Here is a 13664-nt window from a genome sequence, read left to right as displayed (position 1 = left end):
GGCGAGATGGGCCCTGCTCTGAGATCGATGTCACCATGTGCTGTCTCTCCTGCAGGGATTTTGCACAGGGCGTTAGGGACGGCGAGGGGGCGGGGGGGAATGCTGCCTGGTGACTAGGCTTGCGTGTTTCCAAATACAAGAGAGAGGGCCGGCCCGTGGCTCACTCGGGAGAGTGCGGTGCTGATAACACCAAGGCCCCGGGTTCGGATCCCATATACGGATGGCCGGTTAGCTCACTGGCTGAGCGTGGTGCTGACAACACCAAGTCAAGGGTTAAGATCCCCTTACCGGTCATCTTTTAAAAAAAAAAAAAAAAAAAATACAAGAGAGAGATCTGGGCTGGAGAGAGATGTTGGGTCCCTAACAAGGGCGCTATATTTAGCAAATAAAGATACAGAATTAAAGTCCAGTTAAATTTGAATTTCAGACAAACAATGGAACACATTTTGGTATAAGTACAGCCCATCAATATTTGGGCTACACTTACACTAAGGCGTTACTCGTTGTTCACCTGAAACTCACACTGGGCCTCCCAGGCTTCGCTCGCGACCCTAGTCCACGCCCACCCGGGGGTTGGAGGACTGCACGGGGCAAGTGCAGCTGCGGCGCCGGGCCTCCGAGAGGCAGCTTCGGGCTAGAGCGCCCGGGGAGGGGGGAGTGGTCAGACGCGCCGCTCTAGCCCGCGCCTCGCTGGGCGGAAGTCGCGGCGCACACTTCCGCCGGGCGGTGCCATTGCTGGGCGGGGCGGTGATGTCGCCCGGAAGGGGCGGGCCGCTGGGGCCAGGTCGTTCCGCGCCGGCCGGAGGGGGCCGGAGCGCAGACCATGGCGGCGGCGCTCGAGCGCGGCGGCGGGAGTTGCGTTCTGTGCTGCGGAGAGCTGGAGGCCACGGCGCTGGGCCGCTGCGACCACCCGGTGTGCTACCGCTGCTCCACCAAGATGCGGGTGCTGTGCGAGCAGCGCTACTGCGCCGTGTGCCGCGAGGAACTGCGCCAGGTGCGCCGGGCCGGGCGCCGGGCCGACCGGAAGGGACTTCGCCTTCCTGCCGTCCGGCCGGGGCCGCCCGGGGCGGGGTCCAGGCCGGGGGGCCGACGGGGGGCCACCGGGGCCGCGAGTCAGGAGGCGGCCGAGCAGCCCCTGTGGGACACGGCCTGGGGACTTACCCCGGGAACTCCTCTCGGGCCCGGGAAGGGGCACGGTCTGTGGGAGTTTATTCCTTGAGGGTCTCTACTCTGGAAACAGAGGATCGAACTGCGGGCATGGCCACCCCAGCTGTGTGTCTGGGCCCCCCTTCTGAGACTAGCGATCCCATCTGTCGAGTGGAGGTGACACTCGGACCTGCCCACCAGAGGGGAAGGTCTCAGGGTGCTTGACTGGTGGGAGTAAACCTGTTAGGAAGTTTCCTTCCTCCTTGCCAGTTCCGATTTGGGGCCTCAACTCCAGAGTGAAGCGGGGATGTTCCTGACTCTGTCCAGACTTGGAAGCCCTGGATGGGTCAGAGGGCGCCGTGCGGCTTCCCCCCCGCACTCTCAGCAGTGCCAGCTGCTGGCCCGGAGCACCTAGCTGGAGCTCTCTTGGTTTGCTGTACTTAGGCATCTGTTTGCTTCCAGCATAGTAAAATTCCTTTGGTTTGTTCATGCAAGGCTTTGGCTGGTGACATCGGCTAGGAAATGACTTTTCTCTCTTTAGAAGTGACGCAGAGACAGCAGTGTTGAGGGATATGAGGGATAGGTTCTTTTCTTTTCTTTTTTTTAGTGAACATCATGTTAAAGGAGCCAGAGAGATGCTGCAATCCTCTGAGCATGCCATGGGCACCTACTCAGTGCCCTATTGGAAAAAACCATTTGGAGATGCTGTCGGTGTGTAATGTGGTGGAAGGAGGCGGATCCAGATTTGGGAGAGATGTGGGGTGCACACTCAGTTGGGGAAGGCTCTGGCCTGTGAGCTTACTCACAGGGCAGCTCCCGGCCTTGCCAGAGCCTGCCTCGTTGGCCAGTCTTGCATAGCATGATGTAACTCTAAACGGCCAGGTTTCCCAGAACGCCTGGAGCTTCCTTACAGGAAGGAAGGCACCGTGGTGGTCTTCACATGTGAGGTCTTGGCCCCGTTTGCGTGTCTCACTCAGGAAATGAGTGAGCACCTACGTATGGCTACTGTAGCCAGCATCTGCCCTCTTACTCCACGTGGGCCCCACACCCTCCAAGAGCCCTGTGGCAAGGGGCTGTTGATGTGAGTGGTCAGCAGGTTCTGGCTTGGTTGTGGCTTGGCAGTGGGTGCCTCCAGGCGAGCCTGGGCTTCCTCTCTCCTGCCCCACATTGCTGGGCAGCAGGAGGGTTCCTGGGAAGTTTGCTGTTGGGCAAGATGACTGCCCAGCTCAGCCTGGTGCTCTCTTCTCCCTTGGATTCATCCTGTTTCCCTCCCACCCTCGCAGCTTCATCCTAGCCCTTCCTTTTCCTTTGCTGAGTCCTGCACTATGCTCTAAATACATCCTGTGTTGCATGCCTGCTCAGGAATGCCCATAGTGACCCTCAACCCCTGAACACTGCCTCTGCTTTGCCCTCCCTTATGGAACTAAGTCTTTTTTTTTTTTTTAAAGATGACCGGTAAGGGGATCTTAACCCTTGACTTGGTGTTGTCAGCACCGTGCTCACCCAGTGAGCTAACCGGCCATCCCTATATGGCATCCGAACCCGTGTCCTTGGTGTTATCAGCACCACACTCTCCCGAATGAACCACGGGCCAGCCCCATGGAACTAAGTCTTTTTGAAAACTGGGAGGAGGGTGTGCCAACCTGCTGTGTGGAACGGACCAGACCAGACTCGTTTGCTGGCTAATCCCGCACAGCTTAACTGAGCCCTTCCCGTGCAGGTCCCTGGGTGGGGGCTGCAGCTGGCAGTGAGCAGCCACAACACGGCCCTGCAGCTGCTGGTCAGGCGAGGGGCCAGGTCAACCCGGGCTGCGCTGGGGGGTGCTCAAGGCAGAGGCTCAGGCAGGCCCCCTTCTGATGGGAGGTAGCAGCAGCACTGGTCCCGGGGGGCACGGCTGAACAAGACCAGTGCTTGGTCTCTCGGGTGGTGAATCCCCCAGGGTCCTCGTCCTCCTCTTCTCTGGGCACATCTTTCCCACGGGCCACTTTCTGTTGAAAGACGATTCATGTCTTGCTTTCTATCTTGTCCTGGTCCCCAGTTTTGTCACAGGAGTCATGGGGCTCCAGGGCACCCAGTGCAGTCGCACCCCCCATTTTACAGGCAGGAAGTAGGAGGGGAGGGCTGAAAGCCGGCCCATGGTTACCATGGCCCAGGTCAGTAGGCAGGACCCGCTGACTCTGTCGTGTTTTTTATTGTTAAAGCCCCTCCCCTCACCCTATGGTCCTGGCCCTCTCTGTGAGATCATCCCTGATCCTGTCCTCATCTGGGCCTTGGGGGCTTAGACTCTATAGGTGCCCCGGGGAGTGATCCCCAGGGGCCCACCCTGTCCTCCCTCTCCCACACCAGGGTTACCCCTCCCCCGGCCTGGCTGGCTCTCACCATCATCCCACTCTTGCTGGTGACCACTGCCAGCACCACTCAGGGTGCAGCAAGGCAGACACCTGCACCCATCCCTATTGGAAGCAGGGCTCTCACCCCCATTTTCTCTCACTCTTCTCTGGCACTGGCCTGGCCATCCCTGAGACTCACCTAGAGGCACCCCTTCCCCCTTGATTATTTGCTGCCTAGCCCACCCAGGGCTGCCCAGGACGGCCTCTCCTCTAGTGTCCAGGCCTGGCCCGTGCTTCTGTCCTGGACTCGTGACTCCTCCAGTGGGGTGACAGGCTGGTGTCTCCTGCCTTCCTCCCTTTGATCCTCAGGCCAGCCATCTCCTACTGGCCCGCACACTCCTCTGCCCACAGCCGGGACTGACTGGAGTGTCCCCAGGGAGGGAGGGTCTTGCTGGTCGGATCCCTGGCAGACTCCTGCCATCTCTGGCCTGGCCACCTGTCCTCGTGTCCTTCCTTGTCCAGACACTTGCCTCACCCTCGTCCTCTGTTGGGATGGGGACACTTTACTGTCCTCTCACAGGTTGCACTGCTGTCCACTTGTCCACTCACCAGGTCTGGATAACCAGCTCTGTTCTCCCTGTCTCTTCCATAGCCTCAGGCCCCCACCAGCAGTTTGCATCACCCCACTCCTGGCCTTGTGGCTCCAAACCTGTTCACCCTCACTCTCCAGCAAACCAGCCTCCATCCTGCATTGCCCACGGCCACTTTCTTTTCCTGGGCCTCTTCCTGTGGTCCCTATCCCTTTGTGAGTCGACCCAGTGCCCACCCCACCAACACACACCCATCTCCCAGCCCGGCTCAGCTCAGGTGTTCCCAGCCTGTGCCATCCCCACCAGACTGCTCAGGATAGAATGTCCCAGGCCTGCTGGCCCTCCATGTGGCTGGGGCACTTGCCCCTGTCCTCTGTGCACGTGGACCCTCCAGGGCATCTTGATGTTATCCCTGCCCTGTGTCCCCTGCTCATGCTTCTCGGTTCTGCTGTATCAGTGGCACGAGGTGCGCCCTCAGCACCAATGGAGCGGGACTGGCTTCTCTACACATCTGACTCCGTCCCCTTGTCCCTCCTGTCTCCAGGGCTGTCACCATTCCGGTCCTCCCTAACTCCTTCATGCTGGGTGCTATTGGCCCTCCCTGACCCCGCCTTGTCCCAGCCTCTGTGCCCATCGCCCTGCCTCTCTTCTCCCCAGCTGCTTCCTGACCTCCTAAGAGAAGCTTTACCACCAGTGCTGTTCAACAGGTCTCTTGAGGCTTGTGGTGTGCCAGCATTGCTTGGGACGCAGATGCCGTGAGCTCAGGCAGTGAGGATGAGTCTGCACTCCCCCAGTGTGGCTGCACTCTGGGGAGACAGGTGCCCTGCAGCTCAAGAGGAGATGGGCTTCTCCTTGCAGCTATGTCCTGGCTATCTCAAGGCAGCCAGAGAAGATGCCCCCAGGTAGATCAAGCAGAAGCTGAAAGCAGAGCGCCAGGGGAGGTGGTGTTGGGGGTGCCCTGGCACAAGCTTCCTCTGGGGAAGGAAGTTGTTCTTCTGCTGAGTCTGTTGGGCTTGGATGCTTTTTGGCAGCCTTGGGGAGTTCCTTGGAGGGCTGCTCGTCTGGCCGCCTCACAAGCAGAGGCTCTTAGATCTGCTGCCTGTGCTGCCTCGGTGAAGCTGCAGCAGGTCCTGTGTTGTGCCTGGGAGTCTCAGCTGTTAGTTCCAGGAGCATTGTGACTGGCTCGCATCCTGTGCACCTGCTGGGGTCTGGGCTGGAGAGTCCTTGGGCGTGGTTGGAAGGACAGGCTGGGCAGGAGCTTGTGCCAGGAGGGCAGATCCCCCACGAGGTCGGCACAAGGCACAGGGACCTTTCCATGTTCAGGCCTGGGGAGCAAGAGTGCCAGTGACACACAGGGATGCAGAGGGGTCCTTATCATTGGGCCTTTTGGATGGAGCCGTACCTCTCATCTAACAATTGTCATGGGAGTATGGTTGCAGATGAGGTGCTCACCCAAGCTCGGCGTGTGGCAGGGGTTGCAGAGGCCAGCAGTCAGCTCATCTTGCCCAACCTTGACAGACATGGTGACAAGAGGAAGAAAGGCCTGCTGGCCAGCGCTCATCCAGCCCCTGGTCCCCACCCTATCCTCCAGGATGAGTCCCTGGCTCCTGTTGGGTGGGGTGGAGAAGCAGACATAGGTCTCTGCTGCTGGGTACAGTGTGACCACCCATGTGTGCTCATGGTCCCTGCTCTCCCTGGCCAGTCCTAAGCTTTCCCAAGCTCATGGCCGTTCTGGTTCCAAATGAAGGCTAAACATAACAGCGATGATCTTGGCATGACCTTTCCCATGGCAAGGCCTTCCTCCTGAGTGTGCTGGTGAGGCCTTGGAGCTACTCCAAGGACCCTGAGCTGAGGAACTGGCCAGTGACGGGCTCAGGGGCAGACAGGGGGAGCCAGGTATGGGCTTGATCAGGGAGGGGAGATGGGGTGGAGGTGCCCATGGTGAGAGAGTGCTGGAGGGGAGAGGGGGAGACCTGAGCTTGGGGGGCGTCTGGAACAGGGGTCACAGTCCACTGTTCAGAGTCTGTGGAGGGCAGAGCAGACTGATGGGCCTTGCCCTCAACCTTTGCAGGAAGGGATGGGAGGGGGTCTTTTGGCATTCAGGCTCCAGCAGGTGCTGGAGACCCTGAGAAATGAGCCCCAACTGCAGAGGTTTCCGCACAAGCACCTGCTGAGTGTGCGTTGGCCCATCCCCCTGGTGTCCCAGACAGCCCCGAACAACAGTCAGGGAGCAGCCAGCCATGGGCGATGTGGCTGGCTCAATACAACAGTGCTAGGGAGGAGCCCCCCCACAAGGTGTCATGGAAACAGGGACGGGGTGCTGGGTGTAGGGTGGCCAGGCCCTGATGCAGGTCGCCTGATGCTTCCTGGGCTGGTGGCTTTCATTATTTCCTTAGTTGCTGCTTGGAGTGCATGTCCCTGCCTTCCTAGGAAAGCCATTCTGTGTTCAACATCCCATGAAGCCCTGGTGTCCTGAGAGCGCTTGGTCTCTGATAGGGCAGGGTCTGCGAGGGCAGGGCAGTGCCGGGGAAACAGAGGAGGCTTGTGGGGTCCACTGGTGGACGTGGCCTGGCTGCCCCTGGTGAAGAGGCTAGGCGTCACATCTCTGTCCCGGCCACCTCAGCTGGGTGGGCTGGGGGTGAGGAGAGAGGCTCCCTGTCTTCTCAACATCTGCTGCGTCCGGGCTGGGGGAGCTGTCCGCGCCCTGCTGATCACTCCTGCTCGCGTTCGGCTGCAGGTGGTCTTTGGGAGGAAGCTTCCTGCCTTCGCCACAATCCCCCTCCACCAGCTGCAGCACGAGAAGAAGTATGACATCTACTTCGCAGATGGAAAAGTGTTTGCGCTGTACAGGTGAGAGGGGTCCTCATCCCAGGGCCCGAGGGTGTGCAGGTAGCCTCACCTGTGTGACCCTGGTGATGGGGACAGGCACAGCCTGGCACCTCCATGCTCCTCACAAACCCAAGGGGGCTGCGTTTCCATCTCCAAACATCCACAGCCCAGCTGTGTGTCAGGCGGGTGACTGGGGATGCAGCAACACCCTCCTAGGGTGGCAGTGGAGAGCGCAGGTGTTCCCTGGGGGAGCTGTGTGGCATGCAGCATGTGCTGTCTGGGGCTTTTTTTTTTTTTTTAAAGATGACAGGTAAGAGGATCTTAACCCTTGACTCAGTGTTGTCAGCACCATGCTCTCCCAAATGAGCTAACCGGCCATCCCTTTATAGGGATCTGAACCGTGGCCTTGGCATTATTAGCACCACACTTTCCCGAGTGAGCCACGGGCCGACCCTTGTCTGGGGCTGTTTTAGGGCACGTGAGCTTGTGCAAGTCAGGCTCTTAGCTGATGGCCCGAAAATACATTAACAGGCACAGTTGTCACAGGGTGGTGCTTGTCTTCCCTGGCTCAGGGCGAGCCCAGGGCTCCTAACCCCAGGCTGCCATGCAGGCCCTGTCATTGTCTCCCCCTGACGTGGGACCTTGTGGGCAGCCACCTGCAGGCAGTGATGCTGAGTGCTGGGATGGTGGCGGCTCCTGTATCTCCCCAGGCAGCTGCTGCAGCACGAGTGCCCGCGGTGCCCTGAGCTGCCCCCCTTTGGCCTCTTCGGGGACCTGGAGCAGCACATGCGGAAGCAGCATGAGCTCTTCTGCTGCAAGCTATGCCTCAAACACCTCAAGGTGCGCCCACCCTGGACCGGGAGGGCCAGGCTGGGGCCCCGCCCTGCCAAGGGGGCTGTGCAGGGTGTGGCCACACAGCCGGGAGGGCTGGTCCTCTCCTGCCTCTGATCCCAGGTGGCTCAGGGCAGCTGCATGCTGGTCCCCCAGAGACCTCCAGTGCCTCCCAGCATATCTTGGCTGCATGGGCCCGCCAGGCTCCCCATTCCAGCACTCTGGGGCAGCCCAAGTGCCATCAGGGCCCTCTGCTTGTCCCTTGCTGCATTGGTGCTGCCTGTGGGAAGAGGTGGGAGGCCCAGGAGACCCTACCCTGTGCTCAGCCCTCCATTCCCTTCAGATCTTCACGTATGAACGCAAATGGTACTCGCGCAAGGACCTGGCTCAGCATCGCATGCAGGGGGACCCGGATGACACGTCACACCGCGGGCACCCGCTCTGCAAGTTCTGCGACGAGCGCTACCTGGACAATGACGAGCTGCTCAAGCACCTGCGCCGTGACCACTACTTCTGCCACTTCTGTGACTCAGATGGGGCTCAGGACTACTACAGGTGGCCAGTGGGGCAGAGGCGACCCTCCCCCAGGGCACCTGGGAGCTGGCCGGCAGTGCTGATGCCCTGTCCCCCACCAGTGACTACGCGTACTTGCGCGAGCACTTCCGGGAGAGGCACTTCCTGTGCGAGGAGGGCCGCTGCAGCACGGAGCAGTTCACACATGCCTTCCGCACTGAGATTGACCTCAAGGCCCACAGGACGGCCTGCCACAGCCGGAGCCGTGCCGAGGCCCGCCAGAACCGCCAGATCGACCTGCAGTTCAGCTACGCCCCACGCCACTCGCGCCGGAGCGAAGGTGAGTGGGCGCCAGTGAGCTCCAGCCTGGCCTGGCCACCCCTGGGGAGGGATCTGCAGGGTCCACGTGGCCAGCATCCCGCTCTGGAGGCCTCAGACCCAGGTCCAGATCTGCCTCCCCACAGCTCCACCAGGGGTGAGAGGGTTCAGGTGAGCCTGTCTCCTGGCCACCTGATGGGCTATGTGGGTGCCTGCATGCAGTTGTGGGTACAGGCCACTCTGTGCTCCAGCCTACCTCCTTCAGTGTCTTACATCTGCTGTTCTCGGGTCCCTGGGGCTCCTTCCTGGGTCAGGAGGCTTTATTGAGTGCCTGTTATGTGTAGGTCCTGGTCCAGGGCTATGGGGCCCAGGCTCCTTTCCCATCCCATTGCTTGTTGGGACTTGGTACCCAGGTTGCAGAGATCTGGGGCTGGTGTGGACCCTATAAGGTGTCTGCACCCGTCTCCCAGGCTTGAATGCTGTGGGGGCAGGGAAGCCTCTGCCATCTAAGCCTGAGTACTGTCCCAGGGCTGGCCTGGACAGCCAGGCCATCAGTTCTGCTGCCCTCCCAGGGCCTGGGACAGTGACAGGCTTTCTGCTTGCCACAGGGGTCATTGGTGGCGAGGACTATGAGGAAGTGGACAGGTACAACCGCCAGGGCCGAGCGGGCCGGGCCAGCGGGCGTGGAGGCCAGCAGAGTCGCCGAGGCAGCTGGAGGTACAAGAGGTGGGAGGATTTGCTTGCTGCCGACGTTCTTCTGGCCCCTTCCCTGAGGTGGGGTCAGGACTTCCGGGGTCTGGAGTACGGTGACAGACTGCTCAACGTCCTCAGCGAGCAAATTTTTTTTTTTTCTTTCCTCTAGTTTTAGTCATAGACACCAGGCTTGGGGGTGGGTGACAGGGGCCTGTGTCACTCGGGAGGTCAGTGCAGTTGTGTTGGGAAGCGCCAGTGAGGCAAGCGCGTGTGCAGGCTCCGGCAGGGCAGAGGCATCACGTCTCAGGTTCTGCCTCCTGAGGCCGTGGTCCTAGGCCTTGCTCAGCCTGAAGGCTGGCCTCCCCATCCCAGGGAGGAAGAGGACCGAGAAGTGGCAGCTGCCATCCGGGCTTCAGTGGCCACACAGCAGCAGGAGGAGACCCGTAGGAGTGAGGACCGGGAGGACGGCAGTAGGCCCAAGAAGGAGGAGGCAGCGGCACCGCGGCCCATGGAGCCCCAGGGCCCCCGTCACCTGCCACGGCCTCAGGGTGAAGGCCCGGGTGAGCCATCCCTGCCTGCGGGCAGCTCTGCTCAGGACCTCAACTGCAAGCTTGACAGCAGCCTTACATTCCCCAATCTCCCCCGGGGGCCTGCCCTGCACCCTGATCTAGGGTCCTTTCGCATTTTGTAGGCCCCAAAGAAGACTCCACAAATGGTCCTGTAAGCCAAGAGATATCAGCACCAGGCCCAGTCCCTGGGGCCACCCCTTCGAGGTGTGTGTGGGAACTGGGGTGAAGGTGTGGGGCACCTCCAGGTGGGGTTGCAGAGCAGGCCGGGGCATGGTGAGCCCCTGACTAGCTCTCCCCTACCTGGACTCAGCACCCTCCTGCAGCCCAGCCCAAAGCTCAAGGAGGAAGACTTCCCCCGCCTCTCCGCGTCTGCTTCCTCTTCCTGCTCCACAGCAGCAGCAGGCCCTGTGGGGTTGGTGCTGGCCTACCCTGTTCCTGCCAGGGGCAGGAACACCTTTCAGGAGGAGGATTTCCCTGCCCTGGTGTCTTCGGCGTCCAAGCCCAGCACCGCCCCCACCAGTCTCATCTCAGCCTGGCACAGCAGCTGCAGCAAAAAACTGACCCAGCCTACCCCAGAGGCCCAGGCTACTGGCAGGGGTGGCCAGCCCTCCAGGAAGGCTGGGAAGGGGAGCAGGGGCAGCAGGAAGGGTGGCCTAACCCCTGCCGAGGAGGAGCCACGGAGTGTGCCCACCGCGGCCGCCGTCTCCTCCCTGCTGGGGCCGGCCTCCGCCCAGACCTCCACCAAGGTTGGCCGGAAGAAGAAGGTGGGCTCCGAGAAGCCCAGTGCTGCCTCGCCCCCGCCACTGCCCCCTGACCACAACCCAAAACCCCCTGGGGCTGAGCAGGCCCCTGAAGCCTCCGCCACCAGGGCCGAAGGGCCAGCTGTTGTCATCGTCAATGGACACACAGAGGGGCCAGCCCCAGCACGGAGCACCCCCAAGGAACCCCCTGGACTCCCCAGGCCCCTGGGGCCCCTCCCTTGCCCCACACCCCAGGAAGATTTCCCAGCTCTCAGCGGCCCCTGCCCGCCCAGGATGCCCCCTCCCCCAGGTACGGTGCCAGGGGCAGGCCTGCTCCCAGGTATTGGGGAGAGGGCTGGGGAGGTGGAGTCAGGCTGGAGCCCACAGGTGTGAGGTGTGCTCCCCAGCTGCAAGACAGCCTGTGGGCTGAGTGCTGGCGCAGGCACCACCATCTGCCAGCTGCCATTCAACCGCTCTGTGCCCCTTTCCTCTCTGTGAAGCAGGTGCTCCCGTGGGCCTGGGTTGGTGTGTGGTGAGGGCGGTGTGCGTGCCGGCCCCAGCCTGCTATGGGGAGGAGGCACGGCCGTGAGCGAAGCCTGGCCTGGAGGGCCGGGCGGCCTGGGGAGGCACAGGCAGAGGGTCATGTGCTGGGTCTCGTCACGCCACCCCTGTAGGCTTCAACACTGTGCTGCTCCTGAAGGGTGCGCCACCCCCACCCCCACCAGGTCTGGTGCCCTCCATCAACAAGCCACCCCCTGGCTTCTCTGGCCTCCTGCCCAGCCCCCACCCGGCCTGCGTCCCCACCATCACCACCACCACAAAAGCGTAAGTGGGTGGGCTGCAGCCTTGTGCCACCAGGGGAAGGGTGTCCTCACCTGGGCCACCCTAGAGGCTAAAGCCTCCACCTCTTCCTCGTCTCCTGACCCCAGACCCAGGCTGACACCCCCACCCCGGACCTACCTGGTTCCCGAGAACTTCCGGGAGAGGAACCTGTGGCTCATCCAGTCCATCAAGGACTTTCTGCAGAGCGACGAAGCTCATTTCAGCAAGTTCAAGAGCCACTCGGGGAAGTTCAGACAGGTCAGGCAGGCTGAGGGGTGCGGGGTGGCTGGTCTGTGCTTGCCCGGGGCCCAGGCTGGAATGGGAGTAACTGGGTCTGGCCCTCTGGGTGGCAGGGCATAATCTCTGCAGCCCAGTATTACAAGAGTTGCCGGGACCTGCTCGGAGAGAACTTTCAGAAGATCTTTAATGAGCTGCTGGTGCTTCTGCCTGATACGGCCAAGCAGCAGGAGCTGCTGTCTGCGCATGTGGACTTTCTCAGCCATGAGAAGCCCCCCAGCACTAAATCCAAGAAGAACAAAAAGAGTGCTTGGCAGGCCGGTGCCCAGCAGGCAGGCCTGGACTGCTGCGTGTGCCCCACCTGCCAGCAGGTGCTCACACACAGTGACATCAGCTGCCACCAGGCGCTGCACGCTGCCCGGGACGATGACTTCCCCTCACTGCAGGCAATTGCCAGGATCATCACGTAGCTCCCACCATGTGGGCAGGAGCTGCACACCCATGAGCCTCTCCTTCCTCCTCCCGGCTGCCAGGCAGCCCGGGAAGGCCTGGTGAGGCCCCCTGCACAGGCCTGTTGTCTGGCTGGGCCCCAAGGGAGTTGCCAGAAGGGCCACCCTGCCCCATAAGCACACTGTCACACAAAGTTCCATCCCCTGCCTTAGCAGCGAGCTGGACTTGGTTTGTATTCTTGTGCTTTGGAAGGTGCCAGGGGAGGGAAGGGCTGGGATGCCAGGACCTGTCCCTGCTGTCAAAGCCAGAGGCCACTGTGGCCTGATCTGTGCCCTCCTGAGTCTGAGGGTTGCAGCCCCCAGGGCTGAAAGCTGCGGACCCCCTTGTGCTGGAGCCAGGTGTTGAGCGTGTTGTGTAAACAGTTGGTTGTTTCATGTTCAAGAATGTTCAGGATTAAAGGCAGACATGAAGTTGTGCTACTTGAAGTTGAATCTTTTTACAAGACAAGCTAAATCTGGGATCTCATATTGCTTCTGACCTTTTATAAGACAGTTTATCTTCAAATAAATTTATTTTGCAATACTGCATATAGCTGGTTTTCTGAGCTTCCCTGCCTTCTGAGTGCACCTGAAGCCAGGGGCACTCTGAGCCTTTGTCACACGCTGCAGCTCTGGCAGGTCAGCCAGCTGGTGGGTACTGGGGTGGAGAAAGGCCCGTTGGGGAGAGCTGGGCAGCTGGGATTTGCTCACGGGAAGAGGCAGCCCACGCAGGCCCCAGTTCTTGGGGGTCTGGCACTGCCCAGGCCTTTCAGGAATGGATATAATCATGTTTGACCTAACACTTGTATCCCTAGTAAAACTATCCTTTGAGAATGTGGGAGTAATACAGAGACTCAAAGTTTATATCAATAGACCGATAAAAGAGCTATTAAAGATATACTCCAGTAAGATGAATTTAGAAACAGTGGGGGCATGTCTGAAATACTGTAGGAAAATAATTTGTGCTTAATTATTTGGATCTAGTATTATGTTTGTTTTTGGTGGCTGGCCGGTACCAGGATCAGAAAACCCTTGACCTTGGTGTTATCAGCACCACACTCTAACCAACTGAGCTAACTGGCCAGCCCTGGATCTAGTATTTTGGAGGGGGACTGGATACACACTGAAACCTGCCCATTGTGCTCTAAACAGAGAAGGAAAGAAGTTCTCAACACATAGCCACGTCAAATAAGGCAAAGAAAACATCTTCAGAACAGAAGAAACGATGTTTTTCTAAAATAGGCAGGAAGAGTCACCTATGGTGAAGAGCCCAGGTCAGCGGCCTGCAGAGGGCTGGGAGGGCCAGAGCCACGTGGCTGCATTGGCACTGCCTGCCCAAAGCTGAGGATGTGAACAGTGGGATTCCAGTGGTGTCCCCAGTTGATGGCCGTGCTCTGCCCCACTGGGAGATGAGCACCTTCACCCTCCACTGGGCTGGGCACAGGCCACCTGTGCTCACCACACAGGAGATGCCTCTGGCAGCTGGTGTTCCTGTTTGCAGAGGCTCATAAGGGTCCTGAGCAAGACCGACCCCACAGAAGAGCAGAGCAGTCAGGGA

At 60.3% G+C, this 13664-nt stretch overlaps 1 protein-coding gene across 3 annotated transcripts; it reads left to right on the top strand.

The window, feature by feature from the left end:
- Positions 1-768: 768 nt before the first annotated feature.
- Positions 769-12650, top strand: ZNF598 (zinc finger protein 598, E3 ubiquitin ligase). 3 transcript variants are annotated; one of them, XM_063099609.1, is made up of 12 exons: positions 769-994; positions 6804-6916; positions 7606-7735; positions 8070-8281; positions 8362-8579; positions 9166-9274; positions 9623-9810; positions 9942-10023; positions 10130-10869; positions 11234-11384; positions 11489-11639; positions 11735-12650. In XM_063099609.1, the coding sequence occupies exons 1-12, from the start codon at positions 824-826 to the stop codon at positions 12086-12088; spliced, it is 2619 nt and encodes an 872-aa protein (XP_062955679.1). In that variant the 5' UTR covers positions 769-823; the 3' UTR covers positions 12089-12650. The 3 variants fall into 3 exon arrangements, with proteins under 3 accessions (XP_062955679.1, XP_062955680.1, XP_062955678.1); XM_063099610.1 differs by having other exon boundaries at positions 9166-9283; positions 11285-11384; XM_063099608.1 differs by having other exon boundaries at positions 9166-9283.
- The last annotated feature ends 1014 nt before the right edge of the window (positions 12651-13664 follow it).

This window comes from Cynocephalus volans, chromosome 6 (assembly GCF_027409185.1).
Source record: "Cynocephalus volans isolate mCynVol1 chromosome 6, mCynVol1.pri, whole genome shotgun sequence".
NCBI lineage: Eukaryota > Metazoa > Chordata > Mammalia > Dermoptera > Cynocephalidae > Cynocephalus > Cynocephalus volans.
The sequence above is the reverse complement of the archived record's forward strand: the minus strand, read 5'-3'. Positions and strand labels throughout refer to the sequence as shown.